This window comes from Mustela putorius, unplaced genomic scaffold (assembly GCF_011764305.1).
Source record: "Mustela putorius furo isolate JIRA1106 unplaced genomic scaffold, ASM1176430v1.1 tig00000242_pilon_pilon_pilon, whole genome shotgun sequence".
Classification (NCBI taxonomy): Eukaryota; Metazoa; Chordata; class Mammalia; order Carnivora; family Mustelidae; genus Mustela; species Mustela putorius.
Window position 1 is genome coordinate 8,456,038 of NW_025421325.1, and position 27,690 is coordinate 8,483,727.

At 36.3% G+C, this 27,690-nt stretch overlaps 1 protein-coding gene across 2 annotated transcripts in view; it reads left to right on the forward strand.

Moving 5' to 3' along the window:
- LRBA (LPS responsive beige-like anchor protein) overlaps nt 1-27,690 on the forward strand; it is a 734,202-nt gene that overhangs the window by 677,038 nt on the left and 29,474 nt on the right. The window contains exons 49-53 of one of the 2 annotated variants that reach the window (XM_013059156.2): nt 5,465-5,554; nt 9,699-9,891; nt 14,686-14,748; nt 20,247-20,402; nt 26,334-26,501. In XM_013059156.2, coding sequence (XP_012914610.2) covers nt 5,465-5,554; nt 9,699-9,891; nt 14,686-14,748; nt 20,247-20,402; nt 26,334-26,501 — 670 coding nt within the window. The remainder of the gene's footprint in view (nt 1-5,464; nt 5,555-9,698; nt 9,892-14,685; nt 14,749-20,246; nt 20,403-26,333; nt 26,502-27,690) is intronic. The other variant, XM_004758045.3, reaches the window with a different exon arrangement.

The window sequence follows — 27,690 nt, forward strand, 5'->3', positions numbered from 1 at the left end:
TGCTTCCAAGATTAGGGTGACTGAAAAATGGTAGGTGAGTTTTAGAAACAATGAAAAGAATCTAGAACGGTCAGTTGATGATGTAAAGTGTGACTACAAGATTCGAGATTATAATCATTACCTGACAATCTTACTCCATAATTTTCACACTTGAAAAAGCCCTTTCTATTCTGTTTTTATCACCAACAACTCAAAGGTTAGTCAAGAATTAAAGTATTTGTGCCTAAGAATTCTGTAGTCTTTTTAGATGTTGGGGAGACTTGAAAAGAAAATTATTATTTAACCTGTGTGGAATAATACAACTTCCATTCTGTCATTGAGAGAGAATAATCAGACCATCATATTACATGACTTGAGAAAGCCTTTCCTGAAAGAAGAGTTCACTCATGTGCAAGTTCTAAAATTTTAAGGCTTTTTAATAAAAAGTGTTAAAAAGCGAACATGGTAGGGTGACTCAGTCGGTTCAGCATCCAACTCTTGATTTCTATTCAGGTCATGATCTCAAGGTTGTGAGATTGAACCCCACATCGCGCTCTGCACTGGGCGTGGAACTTCCTTAAAATTCCCTCTCTCTCTCTCTCTCTCTCTCTCCCTCTCACTCTACCCCTCCCCCCTGCTCATGTTCTCTCTCTTTCTCTCTAAAATAAAAGGAAAAAAAAAAAAAAAGAGGGGCACGTGGGTGCCTCAGTCAGTTGAGTGTCAGATTCTTGGTTTTGGCTCAGGTCATGATCTTGGGTGCCTGGAATTGAGCCCCAGATTGAGCTCCACCCTTAGCAGGGAGTCTACTTCTTTCCCTCTTCCTCCCCACTTCCCCAGCTCGTGCTCGCTTTCTCTCTCTCTCTCTCCCATTCTCTCTATCTCAAATAAATGAATAAATCTTCAAGAAGACAAAGAGAGAACATTGGTATTTTTGAAAGCTGTCCTGCCATCAAATACTTTTCATTTCAAAACAGTGTAAAGTGTGAAGCAGGATATGTAGTATTAAGACCATTTACATTAAATTTGTATCTATAATTAAGATTTATGTGCAATAATTGTAATTATCCTTAGTTTTTCTCTAGTAGTTAATGTTACTTACCATTCTGTGTTTGGAATTCTAACCTTACAGCTTTCATATCACTCTATCCTGCTCCCTGACTCCTAACTCCTCCCTCCTCTGCTTTCTTCATTAGTTCCTTATAGGATATCTTAAATATGAGTATTTCCCAAGGTTCAGTTCTAGGTCCTTTTTTGCATGTGTCTCATGTATTTTCTTCCTGGAGCTTAACTGGTGAGTTTCAGACACTGTGCCAGAGCTCTAGGATTTCTCACAATTGTCTCAGGAGCCTCTAAGGAAGTTTAGTAAGGATGGCTTTGTCCACTTTTAAAGTAGATGGCCCTATACCTATGTTTTTGATATATTAGGGGTTTATATGATACTTCATTTGAAAAAAGGAAATCATTTCTGTTGCTTAAAAATACACACATATAGACAGGGAAAGAGAAGGATCTGAAACCATTGACAACATTAAGTTACACCTAAATCAATACTGATCTTTGATGTCAGAGCCAATCTTGTGATTTCTTTTGCTCATTGGATATCTCAGCATGGGTAGATGGCTATTACTGTCACTTCAGATTCCACATGTCACATAAAATATACTTCCTTATGGCACACTAGTTCTCCAACAGAAACTTACATTTCCATTCATTGCTTTACTACTCTCTAAGATATGCAAGTTCAAAAGAAAAAAGAATTGGTCTGTCTTTTCTTCATTCCTCAAAGTCATTGTTCTTCAAGACCTGCTGATTTTTCCTTAGTCCATAAATATTTATCCCTTTCTTACAAATACCACAGCTTCTGTAGGGATTAGGGTATATAGTCCCTTTTGTTTTGGACTGGTCTGTGGATCTCCAAAGAGATATTTTTGTCTCTGGGTGCTTAGCTCTGCAGTGTATTTTGAAATCTAGAGCAAGATTTCAGTTTCTTTAATAATATGTTCATCATTTTCATTATTTACTCCTGAAACATTTCTTCCTTTCCTTCCCTATTTTAGCTGTGTTCGATGGGGATCATGCTTAGTGCCAAACCTAATAATAATGCAGCATTTTATTTAGTGCTTTGTATGTGTTAAGTACTATAGTTAAGTACTTTGTAGGTATTATTTAGTTTTCCAGATAATTCTGTGAACTAGGCATTATTAGTATCTATTTGGTAGATGACGAATAGAGGTTAAACTATTGCCCAAAATCACACAGCAGAAAAATAGCAATGACAATACTGTAGGCCATGTGTGCAAGTTTTCTCTTCCCTCCCCCTCTTCCTCATTTAAATAGGGGAAAAGACGTGGGGGCCATTGGGCAGGGAGCACCAAAAGCAGCAGTAGAGGGTAAAGGTGCTGCCTTTGCCAACTGGTCTTATAAGAAATTTAAGGGGCGCCTGGGTGGCTCAGTGGGTTAAAAGCCTCTGCCTTTGGCTCAGGTCATGATCTCAGGGTCCTGGGATCGAGCCCCGCATCAGGCTCTCTGCTCAACGGGAAGCCTTCTTCCTCCTCTCTCTCTGCCTGCTTCTCTGCCTACTTGTGATCTCTCTCAGATGAATAAATTAAAAAAAAAAAGAAATTTAAGACTCATATTCATAAACTCAATCCATAAATTCATATATTCTATAATAGCAGTGCTCCCACCTTCTTTCTGACTATCTCTAGGCTTCAAGTTCTGCCACTGTGTGATATTTTTTTTTTCTTCAAGATTATCCTGATGTTGATCATAAATTGATTTAGCCCCATCAAAAAAAAAAAAAAAACATTTTAGAAGTTCTGAAATGATCCTAGCCTGTATTCTTTGCTTCCTCTTGGCTCCTTTTCTTTTTCTAAAGTCTAGGACCAACCTTATCTCCTACTATATAAAACCAAAGTTACCTAGCTATGCTACTTTAATTGTGCCTGAACATGCTTGGTGGTGGTGGTGGTGGTGACGATGACAACGATGATGACAATGATAGAGATACCTTATTTATTCATTCATTCATTCAATTGTAGATTCGTGCTTTTTTTTTAAATTTATTTATTTGACAGACAGAGATCACAAATAGTCAGAGAAGCAGGCAGAGAGGGAAGAGGAAACAGGCTCCCTGCTGAGCAGAGAGCCCAATGTGGGGCTCAATCCCAGGACCCTGGGACCATGACCTGAGCTGAAGGCAGAGGCTTTAACCCACTGAGCCATCCAGGCACCCCTCATGCTTTTTTTTTGTGTGTGTGTGCTCAGTCTTATCCCCAGACTTTGGTATAGTATCTAACAGATAAGAAGAAGGATAGCTTCAGAGCATGAGCTCTAGAATCTTGCTTTATTAGGTGCAAATTTTGAGCTGCCATTTAATTACTATGTGACCTTGGGCAAGATATTTAAGTTCTTTGTGCATTATTTTCATTATAGATACAGATAGATATAATAAAGTGCTCACATCATATAGTTTAACTTTTGTAAAGATTTATTTATTTCTTTGAGAGAGAGTGTATATGCCCATGTCAGGTGGAGGAGCAGAGGAAGAGCAAGAGAAGCAGACTTCCCACTGAGCTCAGAGCCCCACACAGGGCTAAATCTCACAACCCTGAGATCACAACCAAAGCCAAAATCAAGAGTCAGATGCTTACCTGACTGAGCCACCCAGGGGCCTGGACTCACATCATATAGTTTAAAGATTAGTTGATATAAGTTAATAAAGCACTTCAAGAAGTTCTTGGTAAATAGTAAGTACTAAACAAATATTTGTTGTTATTATCAGCTGTTAATGAGTATATAATGAGTATATAATATATATAATGAGCCCTTAATGAGTATATGTTGACTGTATATTGAATGTCTAATCTACTAAGCACTTTGCTCTGTTTTTTACATGATTATCATTTAATTCTTAATAGAGCATGATGAGCTGAACGCTACTATTATCTGGATTTTTACAGGAGAGAAGATCGAAACTTAGAGTTGGTTATTAAGTAACTTGCCTAGATCATAATAGAGCTTGTAAGTGGTACACATTCAGGATTTGAGCACGATCTGTTTGACTTCAAAACGCATGCTGCTGCCATCATACCCCTCAGCTTTCACAGATGGGCTTTCCAATTTTTTTCTGCCTAAGCAAGTCATAGAGCATTCCTTAAACTTACTGGCCTGACTACATCAAACTGCTGTTTAACTTTCTGAGTACCTTTGTCCTGCTTCCCATATTGAGAATACAGTCAAGGGCAGATTAACATTAAGACCTGATACCGCTATATGTACATAGTTGATGATTATTGAATGCATAAATGAATGAATCGCTGTCATTGTTTCTTACAAGGTTTATTCGAAAGGACTACTAGTGGTGTCTTCAACAAATAAAAAAAATTAATACTAGAAAATGATTATATTTCCCTATGATACATTAATTGCCTATAGTCCTGCAGAGCAGACAAAAATTAAGTATCTATTTTCTTAGGGATTAAAAAAATAACATGATGAACATATATTCTTTTATGAATTTGAGAGGTTTCCCTCATTCATTTAACCTGGAAGTTAGAATCCTGACTGTTGTGGGGGCTGAAATAGTCTTTCTATAGCTTTCCTTCCTTCTTTCTCCTCACATACTGTATTATTCATTCACCCAATTTAGATAGATCAGGTTCTTGCTCACATAGATTTTGTATTTTAGTGAAAGAGAAAGGCATAAACAAGTAAAATAAAATAATTGCAGACAGTGATAGCATCTGGCATTTAGTAGTTTCCCATGATGAAGGAGTTCTTGGGAATTGGGAAGTGAGCATCTGTGCTAGGTACACAGGGAGACCCATGGTAAGAGAGTGCCTTGCAAAGGGTGCACGCACACAGCTTTCAAAAAGGGCATGCACATGTTTCTTATGTTTACTGAGTCCCTGGCTTAACTGTCTCATGCTTGGATGCAACATATGGCTTTTACTTTGTTGTTTCGCCACCTAGGTTCAAAGAGACTGTCAATAATAATGCTCTTCCTATGGCAAAAATAATAGCATCAAGCCATTTTCACAGGTGCTATGTTTCTTTTTTCCTCCTTTCTACTTCCCAGGGTGAAATGGGGCCTAGAATCAAAGCAGCAATAGGTTTTTCTCTATACCTGTAAAAGATTAGCTTTAGTCATCAGAGATGATGCAAGCAGGGGGCAAAAATGCAAGAAAACAGAGACGAAGCCAAAAAGGACAATTTCTGACTATAATAGCTGGTTTCTGTTTCATATCACAGAGCAAGATGAGAAGGTTTTGTAGCGTTTTATAGGAACAGCTTACACAGTACTAAAGGATGACCTCACCCTCAGTGCCCTTGCCAGGTGCTTAGACCCACTGTGAAAACATAAAGTTGATTTTCAACATGAAATAAACCAGAAGTATGGAATGACATTTTCAGGTGACAGTTGTGGTTCTACTGCCTATAATTAGCACCTCTTAACCCTCAAACTTGCCCATGCCTTTTTCAGGCTGTTGAAGCTCAAATTCGAAGTTTTGGACAGACACCTTCTCAACTGCTTATAGAGCCCCATCCTCCCAGAGGTTCTGCTATGCAAGTGGTAAGTGCTGCTTACACTCTTCTCATTTCTTGCCTCTCTGAGGCCATACTCAGCATTCATGACCGTGTTTTGTTATACCTGAGATTCTCTACCACATCTGAGTCTGTTCTTTTTATGTGATGTATGTCAACCTGCTAACAATGGGAAATATTATTGCATGCTGTCCTGGAGTCTTTGGAAGGGTAAACATTGCTCCAGTGCTCTAGGATCTCATCAGTTCATGTTCTGTGTTGCAGAGTTAAAAAGTCTATAACTGTCACATATCCTTGCCACAGGATAATGGCTCTGGACACAGGATGGATGAGTTTTCTAATTTGATCCTATGCATTTTTAGATTAGTTTTGCTTGTGTTTGTTCTTTATGTCCCAACATGTTTTTCAGTTTGGCAGTTTTAAAGCTAATCCTAATGTGTAGGATATTGTTACTGAGGATAAAGGACCACAGCAAGAAGAAAAGATGGTTTGGTATACCTTACCACCCTAAACTTACTCCAGTGATTTTGATTGCTCACAATTTTGAGGGTTAGATGGGCATTTCTTCTGTTCTTCTCACTTTGGCTCCCTCACGCACTACTCTGGGGTGGGCTGAGGTGGCCAGACCTTCTTCCATGTGGTTTTTCATCATCAAGGAAGTTAGCTCAGGCTGCTTTCACAGTAGGAACAGCGTTCCAAGAGAACACTTCTGCAGGACTTCTTGAAACTTGCTCTTGAACTCACATAAATCACTTACTCCACGTTTTATTGGTCAAAGCAAGTCAAGAGGCCACCCCAGAATCAGGAGTTGGAGACTGTAGAATTTTGACCAATGTGGCAAGGAGACAGGAGTGAAGAGAGCAAGATATAGAGATGTGGCCCTTTTACCCCTGGCTCTCTGTTTCTTTTCTTCTTTCCCTTTCCATCTTGCCTTCATCTTTGTGTCTTTTTCCCTTTCACCCTCTTTGTCATCTTCTTTCTCCTTCCAAACCTTTTCCCCTTCTTGCTCTAGTTATATGAGTTGGCCATCACAGTAAACTACAAGCATTTTTAAAATTATTTACATTATGTTTTCCCCTAAGCATTTTTAAACAGGTGAGATCAGATTTAAGTGAACATAAAGGGTAACTTTAGTAAGCAGAAGATTGCATAAAAAGCAAACATTTAAGAAGAACAATGTAAAATAATGCCATCAAAATAATAAGAATGATTTATGCTTGTGGTTTGGAAATAGTTTTGGTAATAGTTTGTCAGTGAGACTCAGGCTATTATGATGGTGGCACATGGACACTCACCTCCAGTGCTCCACTGACTTTTACCTGGTCAGACTTGGAGCAAGGAGGGAGCTCCTCCTGCCAAGCCTCTCTCCATGGCGAAAGAATCTATTGAGGCAGTTCAGCTGCCTAGGATAGGAAGACACATGCTCATATGAGGATGGGATACGGTCTTTCTCATTATCTTTATCCTCTGAATTGAATTCCTGAACTCCCTTATAGACTTGTGCAAATTGTGTTTTCATGTTACACATACGTGGGTGGGAAAGAAAGGTATGTTGGAGAGAAACCAGAGTTGTCAACAAGTGTACATTTAATCTGGGACAACGGGGTGAAATTTGGCTTGCGGTTTCCCCCTTTACCTCAGATGTGGCTCCCTGGGCACCCAGGACTAGAGGAAGGTTTGTATCTCTTAACCCCTGCTTTACCCATTGTCCAGCTCATCTATAGCTGTTGCTATCACTGTAGACTAGCCCAGTATGCTGCAATGTGCTTTCTCTTACATCTAGTGTTCCCTATCCCATACTTCTCAGCCAAGGATATGATGGAAATCCCAAGAGTTTCCCACTGCTTGCCTGCATTGGGAGCACTAGTCAAGACAGAGTATGTAGAAACAGGCTGGAGGGACACCTTGTTATAAAAATGCAGTAGACAGTTCTGGATATGATGTTTGCAGCTTTCTGTGGAAGTGGCTTGTCCTTGCCATGTGGCTAAGAGTTAGCCTACTAGAGTCACTATGTAAGCAAGACATTATTCCTACACATTAGAGATTTTCTGTGTTTTTTTAAGGACATAAACATCGGAATTATTTAATTTTAATCTAATTGTATTTACAATAAGTCTGTTAAACTCAAAAATAAGTATCAACTTCCTTTCAGTGACACTTTATGATGTATGTTATATTTTCTTCGAGTTTATAAATTGATTTTAGTAAATGTTATTTTTTTTAACTACATAATTGAAAAATAAGGCTTGGTACTCTGAAACGATGTTCATTTCCTTTTCCCAGGACTTCTTCAAAACTAGCTTGTAGGCTATTCTGTGTGTTATTGCTCATTGTTTCTCATTTTTGCCCAATTCCACAGAGTTCCTTAAAAACTGTATAAAAGGTTCTTTGTATAACAAAAATTACTAATTGATATAGAGGTTTTAAAAATCAAAGGTCCAAATGCTTGTTTTTACTATCATTCAGATGAGTCCTCTACCCACCCCACCCCCTGCCACATCAACCATCAGTGCACCCCACCCCACCACACACACACACACACACACACACAAACATAGCAGAAATTAAAGCCACCTCGTGCTGCGTTAAGTGCATGAGCCATAATATACACCAGGTGTAGTAATTAGCAGGCACACGAAGGCTGCCTATTTGTCTGGTTTTGCTGCTGTTGCTGTATCCCCCTGTGTTTTCACACCATCAGATAGTTGGATTTAATTGAGGCCACATCAGATGAGGCATTACTGACACCTTTAATTGAATGAGCATCCAGGGAGGATTAACTCATAATATTGATTGGCTTTTAGCCACTTGCTCAGAAGGGTGTCTGGGTAGCTTATTAGTTGCCTTTATTTACACCTTTATGCAAAGAGTGCAAATAGGAATTCTTAGTGCAATATGTTTTTCTAAGTACTCTTAATAACTTTTTTAAAAGGACTGATAATAAAAATGCAAATGTATTTAATTTTTTATTAGCAGTTCTGAATAAATACGTGTTAAATATATGTGCCTACACATTTACATATACCTGGTGTTTTGAAATATGGCAGTAGGAAAGCAGCCAGAAGCACTTCATCAAAGTGTTTCAATTGTGAATGATACTAATCAGCTATTAGAAAATAGACATGGTAGAAGAGGATTGCTGGAAATGCACAGTGCAATTACTGTGTGATAGCATACTACCGCAACATATAAATAAAGCCGGTAAATCACAGTGGTGTTATATATGTCTTGGATTATGACATATGAGTTGTAGGAATGTTCTAAATCCTTAGTAGTCCTCGAGATTTATTTTGTGCTAGTTATTAGAACAGACAGTGTTTTTTGTTTAACATTTTCAATTACTTGCTGCTTTTGAAAGGAGAAATCTAACGTCTTAGGCTTTACTTTTAGGTTTTTTGCTTTTTTTGTTTTACCGAGAGAGGGGAGGGGCATCTAGGTATTTCTCTTTATCCTTCACTATAGCAGAAATGAGCAGCATTTGCATTATAATAGGGCAGTGTTTATGACTTGGTACACTATATAAATATATTGTTTTTACAAGTACATTTAATTATGTGTTGCTTTGAAACACCTTTATAATTAAGTTTGTATATTATGTCTGTAAGTTATTTCTCGACTGTAATAATACATACATGCTGTATAACTATTGTTTATAAGTATGTTTGTTTATCTCTTAATTATCTCTTTATTTAATTGTCAAAATCTTCATGCTAACTAAGCACAACTTTTGATGATCTTTGGAAGTTACCCTGTCTTGCTTTTGTACCTATTGCCTATCCTCATTCTCTTTTTTTTTTTTTGTACTTGACATATATTAGCAATTGGAATGGTTTAATGCAATCTCCAATACTTTGCCTACCTAGAATCTAAATCACATCATTTCTTTAGTCCTTCATGGTAGTGGGGTGGGGAAGGGAGCTAATCTACGGATTTTTTAAATGTTTTTGTTAATGTTATCCTACTTCAGTCACCAAAACATTCAACTAAAGACATACAGGAAAAACAAGCCAGTCCTAATTGCTGTTTCTATAAACCTTTCTGCTCACCACACTCCCAGTTGCAACTTGTGTTAACATAGTCTTTCCTCTTCTTTTCCTGCACCCTCTCTCTTTCTTGTCTTCCGTTGTCTTTTCCTTCTTGTATATTTGGGTCTTGTCATGCCCACTCAACAGTATCTCCTCCTGCAGAGTCCATTGATGTTCACAGACCAAGCCCAGCAGGATGTTATCATGGTCCTAAAGTTTCCGTCCAACTCCCCTGTCACTCATGTGGCAGCTAACACCCAGCCTGGCTTGGCAACTCCTGCTGTGATCACAGTCACTGCTAACAGGCTCTTTGCCGTGAACAAGTGGCACAACCTTCCTGGTAAGTAAAAAGCTATCATCCTGCTGCATAGTACCTGCCGAACATTGTAGAAAGATACTGTAATATCCACTTCAGTATGTTATGTCTCTCAGCATTGAAGCTTTTTGATTTCAAGCATTAATCTGAATCAAAATCTCTAATAGCTTGAAAGGCTTAAAGAAGTCCCCTCTGAGGCATAGGATACAAATGTTAAAACATAAACTATTCTTTGGCATCTGGTGGTTTGTCTTTATTCCTTTTAGATAAATATTATTTCTCTATCTTAATATAATTATATTCCTTATTGTGTCCATAAATAGTATATATTTATTTATCTTATGGCCTCCTTTTTTCCACTTATCATGTACTCATCACTTTTGATTGTCTACTTAGGTGCCTTTTTGCGGATGACGTCATAGTATTTGTCATGGATAATAGAAAAAAGAACATGTAAATTACACACCAAAAATACTACATACCTATAAGTACATTCTATTTTTCCATTAAGTGTTAGGGTAACCAATGGCCCGATATTGAAATAACCATTAGAATCATAAACCAAAGTTTGAGGAGACCAGAGAGTTCATCTACTCCAGCCCCACGTTTTACCAGTGAAGATACTGAGCCCCAGGGATCTTGCCTTGTTTAGTATCACATATGGCCAGTCAGTGGCAGAGCCAGGTTTGAACCCAAGTCTTCTGACTTTAATTTTATGATCACACTGCTATGATTTATTGCCTCTCATTAGAACAGGAATGTTGAGATCTGGATCTAGCACTGTTCTTTTTGGCCACTACTTGGAAATTCTGTTTTTAAGAAGGAAAATCTTTTAAAGTCCTGAGGATTATAGGCTTTTTTCCAAGCCATTGTTTTAGGTAGGAAATTTTAGAAGATAGATTTTAATAGTCTGATAACTTGTCATTAAATCTGTAAAGTGTGCATAAAGTACTGCTTATTATAAAACCTGAACTGGTTGCAAAAAATATAAGTTCAACAGGGCCTAAGCTCTTCGAATGGAACAGAATTGAATTGACATTCAAGCAGAAACTTGGTGCACTGACTGTTCAGTAAGGTTACCCATCATGAAGAATCTGTGGTTGGTATCAGAATTTATTAAATAAGGCCACTTTCCTGGCTATTAGAAAGGAAATGAATGCCCATATTTGATTAGAGAATAGATTTCAGAAAAAATAGAGAAGGTAGAAATCGAGGCAGGTATATCTTATCTTTATTTTTAGGTCCTTTTATTCCTTTTTCTTCCAGTGAACTTATCTTACAGTGGTAAATGTGCATACAGATGACATATTTTGGGACTAAAGATTATCATTTTTTGGATTCTCTAGTACCACGTGTTAGAGGAAGAGCATGCTGCTGGTGTATTCTATCAAATACACCAGAGGACTTACCTTGTCAGTGTACACTTACTCTCGGAGCTGTGCAGAAGCCCCGGTGTGTGGCAGCATCAGGGCCAACACAAAGGATGCCTATCCTGGGGGCTGTTTGTGGCCACGCTGATGCCAGTTCAAACAGAGTGACACCATGTGTAAGGAGAAACAAACCTTTCAGCTGGTGGAAAGCCCTGGCTACTCTGCCACAGTCTTTCCTTTAGTCTCACCAAGGGCAAGCTCGGCAGGAATGGAGCAGACACCACCCAAGGGCTACTTGCCAGGCCTCCAGCCGATCCTCTGAGGGTACTGATGACGAGCTCCTGGCATGCCCATTGCCAGCAAGCCCATTTCCCTGACTGGAAAACTTGCTTCTCTTAGTACTCGGTTGTCGGGTGTTCTTTTCCCTGCTTCCAATTTTTCCATAGATACGTAAAGTACCTCAGGGGCAGCATCCCTCTGCCGGACTAGCACTCACTGTACATCAGCAGTCTACAGCCCAAGCTTACCGCTCTGTGAGAGGAAAGCTTGGAGGACTGCATGTTTTCCCAGTTCTTTGCCTGTTTTTCTCCCCAGTGAGCCTTCTTTGTGTCGGTGCTACTGAGGATGAAACCTCTCCATGAATGTCTAAGATTCATCATTGCTGATCTGTCAGGGGGGAATGTCGAGTCCAATTTTAGGCAAGCAGGCTTGAGTGAAAGAATCCAGACAGACCCAGAGAGCTCCCTGCCTCAAAATACCCATAGATTCTAATTAACCAATGGGCTACTTACAGTGAGGCACAGTTCCCAAAGAGAGGAAGATTCCGTATGTTGCCGAATCCCCTCACTTTCTCCCTTTAAAAGCAGCTCCCACCCACTACCTCTTTGCAGACAGTCTCTCCTCTGCTCTCCTACCCACCACTGCCCTCCAGCATATTCAATAAACTTCTCCTTTGCTCTGCCTCAGGTGAATTATTTTACCTCCCATGCCTTTGGCTTCCACTCTGTGGATAGTCGTCCCTCATTTGGGGACCCGTACAATTGAGAGACAGCCATTTAGACACAACTTGTACCTTGTGTTTTGTTCCCACACTCTGGCTCTGCAGTATGACACAGAAACTCCTCACCAGATAAATACATATGGGAATACACAGGTGGTTATCCTTCTACAGTGTGATCTCCAATTCTGAGATTATACCTACACCTAAAATATTAAGCATCCATTTTATTAAATCTGTGTCCCATTTTAAGTATGTTTATATAAACCTGATCTTTCATCCTATCTTGTTCTATCTTTCCCTTGCCTTAATATGCCTTGATTTAAAACAAATGTCAGGAACAAAAATGTCAAAAATCCCTAACAGTCTTTCTACAGTGAATATCAAATTCGTGTTATGCTACTTTTTTTAAAAAATTAGATTCTGGTCCTTTTCTAAGAAACTATGATTTCTGTAGTTTGTTCATTAGACAGCTAGCTCCTGTCATTTCTTTCAACCGTTTCTGAGACCCGATTTTTAAAAAAAAGGGGAAAAAAAAAGCTTTATTTTTCCTTCTCCTTCACAGGACTTTACAGGGCCTGTGAACAAAATAACAGAATAGCAGCTAATGTTATAGAGCATTTTCTAGGTTCTAGATACTGTTTTAATCACTTTTCATGTACTAACTCACTGAATTTCCTTAACAGTCTTAGGATTAGGTTATATATTTAGGTTGAACCATTTGAAATCGCCTCTTTTTAGTCAAAATGTCAGGTATTATTAATTCCATATTGTTCAGTCTAACCCATTTTACTGATCAAGAAACTGAAACACAGAGTCTACCTAACTTGCCCAAGGTCACACGGGCAGTCAGCATTGTAGCAGTCAGCAGCACTGGAATTTGAGGCATGGCCAAAGAAAGTTACCCTCCTAAATTTCACTGACACTGTGTCTTTCATGTCTCTGCGATCCCAGATTCTAAGAGAAGTAGAGAAAAATTATCAAGGTGTTAATGTTGATCAACACTGGTATTACTAGAAGTAAAGGGCACTGTTGGGTGATTTAGAGACTCTGGTGCATTCTCCCTGAACATTCCCTGTATGTGTCCTGTGAGTTCTTTGCTGGCAGAGCCAGTGATCAGCAGAATATACCTTCGGTAAAACAGACTGTTATATAGTATCCTTTCTTCAGCTACTTTAATTTCTTATACATACTCAACTATAATTTTTAGTGCTAACATTGTACTTACACAGGTATTTTATCAGTATTAATGATCTTTGAAACCACCTTGAAAAGTTGGTATTTGCTAATGGGGAAATGATGACATAATAAGTTTTAAAAATAATCTAATGAAGTCATTGGAATGTACCCCATTTTTCTTTTCAGCTCCTCAAGGACAGTCTGAAAGATTTCCTAAAATATGACAGTATTAAGCAGAGTTCTGATACCAACTAAGCCGTAGTTTAAATGCTGATGAGTCTATAAAAGGGAGATACTGACCAGAGTGAATGGCTGAGTCATTCAGGGAAAATAATTTGGGAAAGGGCCAGAGTTTAACTGTCAGAATCACAAAGCTGAAAAGATCTTCTCCAAACCCTTAATTTTTGGGTTTATGCTTGCCTAAGTCTGCATAAGCAGCAGGCAGTGGCTCCTGCTCCCTAACTCTCTTCCTCTTTACCCTAGGTCCTTCTACCTTTCACAAGGGAACTGCCCTCTGAATCTCTTTTCAATAACAAAATAAGTATGCAAGAATCTTTAGAACCATTTTGAGAATTGAACGAACTGTTCTTAGTATGGATTGATTTTTCTTTTTCATTTGCTTCTCAGAGTATTTTTAAATTGAAACCATGGAAATATTAAATATTAATAAAACTTTTCTTAAAAACCTCAATCCAATCTTGAGGAAAACATTTCAGCCAAATGCACTTAACTAAAACATTTATCTGCAGATAGCTTTCTTTATTTTTATTCAAACTTTCAATTGATTGGTTTTAAGTGATGGATGAAACATTAAATGTTCCCTGACTTAGAGCTTTCCCTTTCTCCATCATAAATTGACGTTTTTGTGGATCCTTTGTGCTGCAGCATTCAAAACTGCCTTTTTAAGAAGTAACAAAAAAACAGTATTTGCTACAGTCAGCAGATGGTTGTCACATTTTGTTTTCAGCGCACTTTACCACTTAATTTTGTTTTGTTGCAGCATCAGAGGTTGCCAGTCAAGCATCTGCTATAGCTTATGGCCCAGGACTGGAGCCACTGCTGATGGCACATGTTCAGAACAGCACTAATCTAAAATAAATGTTTCATAAGCTAGCCATAAAAGCACCTGGATTTTTTTTCTTTAAATTTCACAAAAGTGATTGAGAGATTTGGACGTTGGAAGCAATTCTATGTAAGACTTGACTTAAGCATTTTTATATAGTTTAGTATATGAAAAATAATGCTTTTTTTTTAATCTTTTGTGAATTCCAGCTCATCAAGGTGCAGTACAAGACCAGCCATACCAGCTGCCAGTGGAAATCGATCCTCTCATAGGTCTGTCACTTCTTTCTCTCTTTGCGATTCATTAAGCTCTGTATGGTGGCCCTGAAGTGTAGATTACAGTTGTTTTTCACTTGCTGGTTGCTGGGAATGGAATTTTCCTGATAAACCATTTGCATGCAAATTGGAATGCAATGAGCTGTGGCTATGCTGGTATTTCATCAACTCCCCCTCGTTGGTTTGCCTAATTTGAACAGGCCTAGGACGCGTGTCACTGAAAATTAATATGGATGCTGTAATAATGTGTGATTGAGAATGCGCATGAAGTACTGTCAGGATAATATTGGATCTTTTCATCACTCAGACTTGTTGATGAGCAGGAGCGAAGCACGTTATGATGAATTGGTGCACGGGTAATGTGATGGAGCTCCTTTGCTAGGGAAATTTTCATAATAACAGTGGGGTTCTTAGCAGCACTGTGTTGTGAAAAATAAAACTGTGGTGCCAGGGTTTCATCATTAAAGGAGATCAATCCTTTCTTCCTGGACCCTCTGTTCAGTCTGAGGGGATTAATGTGCAATTGCAGAGCAGTTTCGAAGTTGAAATATATTGCCCAGCCAATGGCAGTGTTGAGATATTTGTATTCATTTTCCTGTGGTCCTACAGCCCAATAAATTGCCATTGGAGGTTAAATTTGTTCAAGGGGGAAAAAAGGAAAAGGGAGGAGACCAGGAAGGGCCTTTGGGATGAAATGAGCATCCCTGGCAAATGACTTTGAATACTTAATTGCTTCTGTGCTTTTTGAGTCAGTTAATTGAAATCTCTAGTTTAATATTTTTCATCTCATGGGTGGGGGATTTCGGATGTGGCTTCACTGAGAATGTTACTGATATGAACATATTAACATTTCTTGTTTTTAAAGATGCTATTCAGTAACTTTTAGAATAAAAAAACTTAATTGCCTAGTTGTAGGGGTATGCTACCGATTTGGATGTTTAGCTTGTAATTTTGTTAAATTTCCTGGGCACATGAGTTTGTTAAAAATTTTTAAGTTTTTAAATAAAGCAGATGAGTGAGCTGACTTATTTTAAAATCCAGGGTGTTCCCTATGTGTGGGTCACCTTTTTTGTCTTTAAAACCCTTATTTCAGTAGAAAGCTAAGTGACTACCATTTGCAAATGAATTAAAATAACTCACTAAAAGCTCAAAACTGATTCATTTATCAGTCCCCAACATATAAGCTGAAATCTAAGAAGGAATTATCCACCGCAAGGATAAATACTACTCTGATTCCTAAATCATCTTTTGCTTTGAGTACTTATGATTTGCCATATGTTAAAAAATAAAGTGATCACTTGGGTAAAGTTTTAAAAGTCAGGAAAATAAAGTCCACTTGATAGGTCCTTTAAAAACATTATTTATGAAGTATAAATCAGCATTTACCATAAAACTTTACAATGAATATCCTATAGTCAAGTCTAATTAAATGATTGAGCAAACTGTCACCCTTCACGACGATTAGGCATGGGTAAACTTTTTTGGTAAAGGGCCAGATAGTAAGTACTTTAGGCTTTGTAGACCATAAGGTCTCAGACACAACCCCTTAGCTCTGTTATAGCACAAAAGCAGCCATAGACAATATATAAACAAATGAGTATTGCTATGTTCCAGTAAAAGTTTATACACAAAACCAGGCCCAGGCCATAGTTTTCTTCCCTAGTCTACATTACTGGTCACTGGACCATTCACTCCTTTATCCCCTAAAATACTGTTTAAAACCATGTTACCTTGGGGCACCTAGGTGGGTCATTGGGTTAAAGCCTCTGCCTTGGCTCAGGTCATAATCCCAGGGTCCTGGTATGGAGCCCTGCATAGGGCTCTCTGCTCAGCAGGGAACCTGCTTCCCCCTCTCTCTCTGCCTGCCTCTCTGCCTACTTATGATCTCTGTCTGTCAAATAAATAAATAAATAAAATCTTAAAATAAAATAAAACCACGTACCTTCTCACATATGTGTAATGTAGCATCTGAAAGTTTTCACCACAAGTTTATATAGTTGCAAAGGTTATTTTTGCATAACGTGTGCAACTTTAAATATATCCGATGGAATTTAAATATCAAAGTGAATTGATAGTCACCACTTTCTGTTTTTTAAAAAAATGTACAAACAAGCTCTTTATGGTTGAAAATTTTGTATTATTCCTTTTTTCATCTTAAATTTATATTTTTATCCTGCTTCCCCTACACAATTTTGTTTTAACTTTTCAAAAGTGATTACCCTATTTTACTTTTCAGCAATAAAAATATGTGGAAAATTAAACATAGGTCTGTAAATTTAAATGTTAAAATTTCCTATGACCATAAGACTCAGTTTTTCTAAAAACTAATCTGCACTGAGTTATCATTACAAATATTATGAATACCCACTTATTAAAATTATAAATTTTAATAGATATTATTAAAAAACAAACATTTATTGGAAATACATCTTTAATGAAATGGATAGGGCTTCCACTTCCTCCCATCTTTGCTCAAATATTCATGAATGAGCACTATTTGTTGCTGAATGAGACGGAATTCCTCAATGGTTCTATCCTGTCTTTTTTTTTTTTTTTTTAAGCTGGTGGAAGCTCTGAGGAAAGTTACTTACATAAGAAAATAGATGGCAAAGGAAAGAATTTTGTTTTAACAATGTCAAATCTTTGAACTCTTTCCAAATTATATGACAAAATTTATATAGTAATCTATTATTAAGAATTATTTTCATGGGGCGCCTGGGTGGCTCAGTGGGTTAAGCCGCTGCCTTCGGCTCAGGTCATGATCTCGGGATCCTGGGATCGAGTCCCGCATCGGGCTCTCTGCTCAGCAGGGAGCCTGCTTCCTTTCCTCTCTCTCTCTGCCTGCCTCTCCGTCTACTTGTGATTTCTCTCTGTCAAATAAATAAATAAAATCTTTAAAAAAAAAAAAAAAAAAAAAAAGAATTATTTTCATGGTCTATCATTATGATCATTTTAACTATCTATCATTGAAATTTATTTTTAATGATCAATTGAAATTATGATGCGATCCTCCTACCATCTTATTGAAAGCAATGAATTGGAAACCACCTGCCCTGCAGAATGATTTGATACCTTGGCATTCACTTTTCAGTCTCACATCAGTATTTTGAATTGTCCCTTTATTTGCATCTCAAGAGATTTTTATACCCTGAGATAAAGTACCATAGTAAGATTCTGGACAGGAAGGAAACATGCCATTATTTCATTTAGTGGAAGAAGAATCTGTAAAAAGAGATTTGAGGAAGGAAAACTCAGAGAGTTCTCGGGCAAATCCGATTCAGAGAAGAGAACATACAAAAGTTGAGGAACTAGAAATTGATTACCTTAAAACCATCTGTGCCTGTTTATCCCTTGGGAAATCTTATACCACCCTCCTGCCAGGGGTATGCATGCCCCAGTTTGAAGACTGCTTATCTAGACAAATATACCTAATTTTCATTAAATAAAAATACCTTCAGTACTGAATCTCCAGAGAAAACAAGATAAAGGAAAGGCAGTTGTGAGGTAGATAAGTTATATAGATTGGATGGTTGGACGGATGGATGGATGGGGGAGAGTTGCAATATTAAATTACAGGTAAGCATTTACTTAGAAAATAGTTCATCTGAGTGCTGAAAGAGCATCAGCCTTTACCCATTGGAGAGAGGGGGTACATTGTGGTCACTCAATTCAAAATTATGCATGTGCCCAGATTGGTGAAACGAGGTCCTCCTAAGAGACCACACCCCCCAAAAAAAGAAAAGGTCGAAGACCAGTGAAGGTTTATATCATAGAAACAAAAGTCATATAAATAATAACAAAAATAACCATTTTTAGTTTTCATATGGAATGAAGTACTGTAGTGACCAGTATAGAAAGTACTACACACCTTGTCTTTAATTGCTAGATTTCTTGGAATAAAAGATCTAAATTGTACCACACAGCTTCACTGCAGTAGGATACTAATGTCTCTCTTTGATGCACTATGATCCCCATAAAAGCTTTTTTCATTTGCCATCAGCTTCCCTTTGTGTGGGAAGGAGATAACAGGGGAGTGATCACCAAACAGAATTCTATCCTTTTGTACTACTGCTGTCACTTTCTAGTTCATTAATCCCCCAAAAGTATATGAAGCTTATTATCAAATAGTTATCTAACAATCTTACACAGTTAAGTTGTATAGACAGATGCTAGCAGAATCTTGCCGTGTGTCTATGTATACATTTGCCCTGTCGTGTTTGCCATGAGAGCAGGAAAGTTTATTTTTGTGTCCCCCAGTGATTCCCAGTACAGCACTGGAAAGTATTTTGAACACTTTTTTTCTTCTGCATTACTTTTTGAGCCTTCTCTTAGGTTGATCACATTATCTTAGTTATGATGTAAAATGAATATTTTTCTATTTTTTATTTTTATCAATAATGCATTTATATAAAAAAATGAATAATGCTTTTATAGGTTGAAGTTAAAAAAAAAAAAGCCCTGAATACCATGATGCAAAGAATGTAATGAACAGATGCAAAAATTTATTTGTTTTTATTTCTGATACAGTCAAGTTCCTTTGTTACTATAAGAACCATCTTTTGTATCAGAAAGTTGGTGGTGAAATAGCTCTTAGGTCACTAGAAAGAAAGCTTTCTCTTTGGTTGGCCTCATGGTTCCGAAAAAGGCATCTCAGTGAAAATTCCTTTTCTGATAATGACACTTGATAGTATATTTCTAAAGGATTATTACTCTTCCTATGTGCTTGATGTCGCTCTGTGTCTGACCTTGTGTCTTGTGACAAACCCCATATCAGGTGCTCTGTAGGGCTTTGAAAACACACTGCCAGGCTGTCTTGTTTTATTGCTTACATAAGGAGTAAGAAAGTGGCAGTGTGCTGTGCGTTGACTTTTTCAATTACGAGTATCTTTAATAAATATTCATTCTACCCTTTCCCTACATGCAAGTGCAGGTGTAAACAGGGAAATGGGAGTTCACATCTAGTCAAATTAAAGACCTGTTAAAGCCAAAGTACTCCAAGATGCTACAATATTTCAAATATATGACATTTAAATTCTAATATCTCTTTCCTGTGACAAAAAGTTAAAGGTAATAGATTGTCATAACAGGAATCTATTCTCATGGCAATGGGTGTAATGAGATTGTCAGAAATACAAACCTAACTGTGGTGCAGTCTGGAGACTGTAATCTAGTTTGGTCCTGCCAAGAGCTAGAAAGCATGTTCTGAGAATTGTGTACTATTTTGAAACTGTAGTATGTTATTATTTTTCCCTCTAGGCAAAATTTCTCATGAGATGTTGAATTTAGCTACCTACATTCTCCCAACAACTGGATATATTTTCCTGTTTGGTTTTTCAAATACTATTATGTTCAAATTTTAAAATTAAAGATCAAATATTCTTATCCCGGAATGTGTTGCATCCGCCCCTCACTCCCCACCCCCCCCATTACAAACTATAGGATTTTTGTACATATGTGGGTTTAGCAGGATTTCTGTTCTGCTTCTGTTCTCACAGCCAGCAATACAGGAATGCACAGGAGGCAAATCACTGACCTTTTAGACCAAAGTATTCAAGTCCATTCCCAGTGCTTTGTCATCACTTCGGACAACCGCTATATTCTCATCTGTGGCTTCTGGGATAAGAGTTTCCGAGTCTACTCTACTGACACAGGTAACTTACTTTCTTCAGTGAACTAAGGTTAACTACAAGTAGCACTGAGAGGCTTAGAATGATCTCTCATCTTCCTTTCAGTAATTACAAAGTTGTAAAATGTATAACATAGAGACACTGTTTTTCCCTTTTAAGTAAAAATCTATTACATGTTCACTATGAAGTTAATTTCAGCATGTTTTTAAGAGGCAGTTTTTTATAGGAGTTGTGTCTCCCAAGCCTCATGCTCAGAGAATGAATGATTCTTTTGCAATCATATCCAGGTATGTAAATGCCATACACACGTGTACATGCATAATAATACAGCAGATGCCCATGCATACTGATGTATTTTCCCACAGTTTTTCCTTCCTGGAAATTGTCGTTAAGTGTATTTCTTAGTAGTAGATACCTTGCCTCCACTCAGTTCTGCTAGTCCCTTGCTGAAAGCTACACCATCATGAAGGAAAGTAGCTGACTGCTGATTTTATATGTGACAGGAGCTCTTGTTAGAATATAAAATTTTAAGTCCATATAGTCATTTGCATGCATCTCCCTAAGGGACAAACCAAGATCAACTCACTATTAAGATGGAAGATCCAATCTAGTAAAATATTTCTAAGTTTTTGTATATAAGATATTGAGAAAAGTTGAAAAGTTTAAGGAAGTCTCTCTAAAGTATTTTAGAAGCTGTTAGAGGAAGAAATCAACTTGTGATAAATAGGTAGTTGAATATTTGAAAGAATTAATATTAGATATTAACATATCAGAACTTGATAATACTGTGGAAGCAGATTATTTTAACTAAAGCTAAGATCTACAAATATCTTGCTTAAATATGTTAGGAATAGGAAATTATTTTTAATTCAAACTTCTAGTTTAATGTTTTAGAGTAAATCATTTTTCAGTCTTGCTAATAATCTTTATAGAATGCATGAATCCTTGCTTCTGCCTTAATAAGTATAATATATTGAAAAATTAATTGTTTATTATTCAAGGACTTTGTCCTTAAGCTGATAGTATTTAATACAGCCATGAGAAAGTAGCGAAAAATAGTCAAATATGTACTGTTCATATAGAACCCTAGAAGTCGTTTATGCCATGACCTCCTTTTTTTTTTTTTTAATGGAATCAGTGATCTAGTTTTCTTATAATTTGCATCCTACCTTCTGTAGGCCCAGAAAGAAAATCATTATTCAAGTCTTTCTCATTAAGTAGTACTTACTGCATGTTTGGCTCTATGAGGTTGATTGCTACTGAGCCTAAAACTCCTCTAGAATTCTTTAAAAATGCCATGGGAATTGATGTGTTCCTAAAATTTATTATTATTATTACAACAAATTTTGTCTGATTTAATAATTAAATTTAAAATTTAACCTCTTCTTTCACTATTTTGATAGCTTAAAATCATTTAACCTTAAATTGTGCTCCCTTTTGTAAAACATTCAGACTAAAATTGCTACGTTCCTCTACAGAACTTTCTTAAACATTCTCTTAGATTGCTTATGGTTTTTTACACATTTAAAAAATTATTTTATAATTTACATACAATAAAATTAATTCTTTTTGGGTTAAAGGCCTGTAAGCTTGGGCAGCGTGCAGAATTACATAACTATGACAATAAAGATGCAGAGCAATTCTGTCATCCCCCAAATTCCCTGTACTGTCCTTTTATAGTCTCCCTTTTCCCCCACCTCAGCCTTGCACTACAGAACTATTCTTCATATCTATAATTTTGCATCTTCTAGAATGTTATGTAAGTGGAATCATATATTATGTCAATCTTTAGTTTTGACATTTGAGGATTTTTGAGCTTGCTGACATTCCATGTCATTTTTAAAAAGCACTGAATATTAATATTTGTAGAGTTAACCTCACCGTTATGTAATACTAATAATTAAAATAACACTGTCACACACCGTTCTTCAGAATTTACAGAGTTCTTTCATATGCATGATATTGTTTCAGCCTCATAGCAGTCCTGTGAGATAGATAGAACAGGTATCTTTATCCCCATTTTTCAGATGATGAAACTGAGGTTTAGAAAGGTTTATAACATGTTGAAATTCGTATAGACAGTGGTGATTGAACTGGGCTTTGGAGACAGCTCTTCTGACTTCAAATGTAGCATTCTTTGTGATTCCACCATATTATATTATGTAGGTGTACCTATCAGTATTGGTTAATTTGGGGGAAAATGTTATAATTTACAACACTAAGTTCCTAGCATATCTTCCATGTTACATTAGACTTGATAAGCTAAATAACATTCCAGACTTGATAAACTGGATATCATTCCTAACCAACTCTTTCCAAAAACCTTCCACTTTACTGTTTGTTTGTTTTTTTAAATATGTGAGTGTGTGTGTATATGTAAAACATTTTTGTAAGCAGTAGCCTTATTTTAAACTTCATTTCAGTGGGACTTAGCTTGTACAGTATTTATACCTGCCAGAAAAGTTATGAAAAAAATCCTGAAATGATAGTCCTAGTATCTTAATATCTTATATACAAACTCTGATGGTAGTTTTATTTAAAATAATTTCAGTTAGAGTAAATATGTGTTTGTGCTTTTTGACAACAGGAATATTAAATATTTTCTCCTTAAAGTTTGTCAAAGAAGCAAGAGGAAAATTGTATGATCAGTAATATATAATAGCAAAGCTATCACAAGTGTTGAATTCAATTATATTTTAGCACATAAGGCCCCTCCCCCCGCTAAAAAAAATCCTTCTCTTATTAGATTTGGGGGAAGGTGGGGTGGGGGAGAGAAACATGGTTGTAACGGAAAATTCTTTAAACATAAATCATGTTTTCGGGACACAACCAGAACAGCAGAGGCAACAATAAAACCTTCCCTCAGCAGTGGGAATTATTTTCAGGCCACATTTTAGATTCAGTGGTGTAGAGTCCTGAGCTTGAATTTTTTTTTATTTGTAGCACAGCTGTCAAATAAAACATTAACTAGAAAATTTGTTCTGTCAAAAAAGGGATATTCTAGTGCTTGTGGTAATATTTGATATTAGTGTGTGGAGAGGTGGACTGGTATTAAAGGAAACAAAAAATAAAGGTTGAGGAACACTTATGAGATTATCAGAAAATAATTTACCAAAAAGAGCAGCAGGTATTTATATGCTGTGATTTATTTAGGAGGAGTGAACCTCAACCCCATAGCAATAACAAAGATTGCGGAGGAAGGCTGCCAGAACAGGAAAAAGTAAACTTGAAAAAATAATGCTTTCCAGAGTTGAGTCCAAAGTATAAAGTGTAGAAAATATTTAATTTGTATTAAAATATGAAACATTTTAAATGTAAATATGTAAATATCACTCCCTCATTTCATTCTTCCTTGATGCCCAATCTAAATTCATTCTACACTATTCTCACTGATCCTACCTTGTTTTTTCCTTTTATAATACTTAACGCTATTCATAATTACATATGCTTGTATTTGTTTAAAGTCTCTTTGCCCCACTAGACATTAAATATTCTGAGGGCTGGGATCATGTCTATTTACCACCAATGTGCATGTAAGAGGGCCTGATGCTTGGCACTTAGTAGGTGTGCAATAAATGTTGAATAGGAAATAATTGTGATAACTTTGGGGGGGGATTAAAACACTAGGAAATTTTAATGAAAAGAAATCACAGTGACTGAGTATACATTTTTCTAACACTGATATTATAGATACAGGGCTATGACTTAACTGAGAAGTAACAAAGGAATCTTGGAAAGTTCTGTCACTATAGTTAATTCATCCCATTTTTACAATTAAATCTTTCCACTTTGTCCTCACTGAGGTGGAAATTAGGTAAGTTACCAAGTGAAGAGCTGCTCCTTTGCAAGCATCCTGGAAGCACGTGGGTTTCCTGTGCACCTGGTGCCTCATGTACCTCCTTAATTATAATCACTCCCCTCCTTACTCCCACAAACCACTGAGGTGATAGGTATCAAATCTTAAATAAGCTTACCCTCAGTAACCTATCTAAATCATTCCTGGAGTTTACATGTTCTCCATAGTCAGGTTTAGGCTGAGACAGAAATAACTCTTAATATTCTGTTGTCAAAAAGCATAATCAACAATATGATGTGTTCAGTTATTTTCAGTAGTTAAAACTCACTAATTCAGCCTTCAATTTTCTAATTAAGTTTTCTAACTTTGTCTTACCCCTTATAAGAAGGCCTGCCTTTACTCTAACCCCACCCATTTTACCATGAAACCTCTTCACTTTGTTCTTCAGATAAATTGGAAATGATATGGAAATGATTATATCTTTTCATATTTAATTTGCTCTTTTTCTTTTCCATTTTTTTCGTTCTAAGAAGTTTTGAATTCTTCTTTACCGTATTCCTTATCAATACAGCTGATTTTTAAATGAAATGTTTTGATATCAATTTAAAGGTTGGAGAAATTCAAAAGTGCACATTTTTAACCTTCAGTAGTTAAAACACCTGTTTTGACTAAAATCTTTATTCATGGGAGAAAAAATACACTTTATAATTTGTGCAATTTGAGACTGAAATGAATTTGAATTTAAAGTTACTAGTAGTAAGCTGCAAGAGGGAACCCACTGTATATGGCGTGCTGAGTGAAGTAAAATATTCTTCAGCATTTTTTAAAAATTTGCAGCCTTTGTAATAAGCTTCAGACTTATTAAAATGAAGAATTTAAAAAAATTAACAGAAGTACTTTTTTAGTTATATTCATGATGAGCTTGAAAAGTTAAATACACTCAGATTCTAATACTTAACTGAGACCTTAAACTTTCGGATAGGTTATGATGTTTCCAAATTAAACACGGACTTTTTAGGCATATTAATCTTTTTTCAGCTTAGAGGTCTTTCTTCTTGAACATTTGAATTCTATTTATGTGACCCCACTGAAATACTTCTTTAAAAATAAAAATTTAAAAACCCACCTCATTGCTGATTATTAGAGGTAGACACACTATGGCATTCATCTGTAGTTCTATAGACATTTCAAAGGCAAATGTTAGCTTAGAAACCATAGGGATGTAGTAGAAGGGCTGCTATAGCTATTTCATTCTTTAGACAAGTTTGTATGAATTATAAACACCATATCTGATTTTTAAACAAAGATTCTCAAAGTGGGGGCTTTACTTTTTTTCCCAGCACTGTTACGTGACTAATTCATCCTGTGTCTGAAGCCGTCCCGAGATGTATAATAAGTGTACTGGCTTCTTCCCTTTTGTCCCCAGTCATTAATGTTCGATAAACTGCCATTATCTTAACTTCATCATCACTCACCAAGGAATTTTCATCATTCAGGCAATCAAAACAAAGAAAGAATGGCCCAGCTCTAATTGCAATCATAATATATTAGTCTTTTTACCAAAACTTAGTTCATGTAATTCTGATTTAAAAAGAACAGAAACTCTCCAAAGTGACTTATATCATCCTTGGATAAAACACTTTGAAAAAAAGAAGCACATTAAATCTTTACTGATTCAGAGAGAAGTTTGTATTAGCAAAGTCTGAATTATAGAGTACTTAAAGAAAGGCACCACCTAAGTTTTATTGTGCTTTGAACCATACAAAGGAACTTAAGATATTGCTGAAGTCATTCCAAATGCAAGTTCTTCTGGGCCTGCTTTAATCAGTAGACGTGATTCATTTGGAATTTATAGTAGCCATGTATAATGATATGGTACCATGTTCCTCAAAAATTTTTAACATTATGTCTTTCAGAAATGTTACCACTGTTCAATTGATTTTTGTTGTTACTAATATTCGAAGAAAACTTTTAGGTTAGGCCAGATCACATTTGATTGTAAATTCTGCTAAGCATGATACGCTCTAGTTCCATCCATGTTGTAAATTCTGAATCATCAGAATCTGAGATAATATGACTTCATTATCTTACAAAGGAAATAGTCACAGGAATTTTTTAAATTTTATAGCAGTTTTAAAGAAAATTGTTTTGTATTTCAGGAAAATTGACTCAGGTGGTATTTGGCCATTGGGATGTGGTCACTTGCCTCACTCGTTCTGAGTCCTATATTGGGGGAAATTGCTACATTCTCTCAGGATCACGTGACGCGACCCTTCTGCTCTGGTACTGGAATGGAAAAAGCAGCGGGATTGGAGATAACCCAGGCAGTAAGTACAAACTTATTTTATAAGTAAACTGTTATAAGTGATATATAATAACATTTTGCAGTGAATTAATGTTTTTTATCATGGTGAAAGTGAAACTGAATTATCAAGTCTTTTTAATTTCTTAGTTATAATTTAAGAAAGTTCTAGATAGCCTTTCAAGTATGTTTTGTTAGCATTGATAATTCTCAAGTGCAACTATGAAATCTCTTTTCCATATTACAGATTATTCTTATGAACTGAAAATGCTAGTTCTTCATTGGAAATGGCTGTCACCAAATAGAGGTGTTCCATTCACGAACAAGATATAACATAAAAGAGCAACCACATATTATCTTGTTTATCAAATTCATATTTTAAGAGAGCAAAAGAACAATTATAATTTTGTGGAAATGAACCAGTCTTTATAAAGAATATGCTTTCATTTACATATTAAAAGATAAAACAGGTTATAAAAGGCCAACATGGAATATTCAAATTGGCTCTTGGTTTTTCAGATGGGAAATGAATATGTTCACCAACAGCCTTAAACATCTTTATGAAACTATGCTGAAGGCAGTAAAACAAAAAATGTGTAACCATTTAAAATTGTAATTCACAGAAGGCAAAAAAGGAAGCAGCTACCATTAAAACCAATCGCACACAGCTGCAGAAAAGAAATGGCTTTAGAAAAACACATTAAGAAGTAGGAGAAAACAATTAAAGGGACCACCTGAAAAATGAGAATTTAATTAAAATGATTATGACAACACTGAAGAGTTCCTGCAAGAATAGCTTTAGATTTTTACTTCATAAGGTAGAGCATTTTAACTGCTCTTAAATATTTACAGTTTCTTAATTTAAAGCAAGTTGCCCTGTATTTGGTTAAGGAAGCACCATTTTGTCCCAGATTGCTTTACCTGAATATCGTGGTACTTCACTCCAAATTATGAAATAGTCTGAATATGTTTCAGTCCATCACATTTTGGATTGACTTCTTCAAGCTGTGCTTGTTAAATGTCTAATATTTGATTGAAAATGAAACCTTTAATTATTAAATTAATAATATTATAATTAAATATTTCAAAAAATATTTAGTAAAAAACCAGTATATAATTTTAAAAGAACTGTATGGGAAATATTTTTTTTCTTGTTTTATGTGATGGGTAAACATAATTTTTATTAAATCCTCCAATATATATTTCGTATGTTA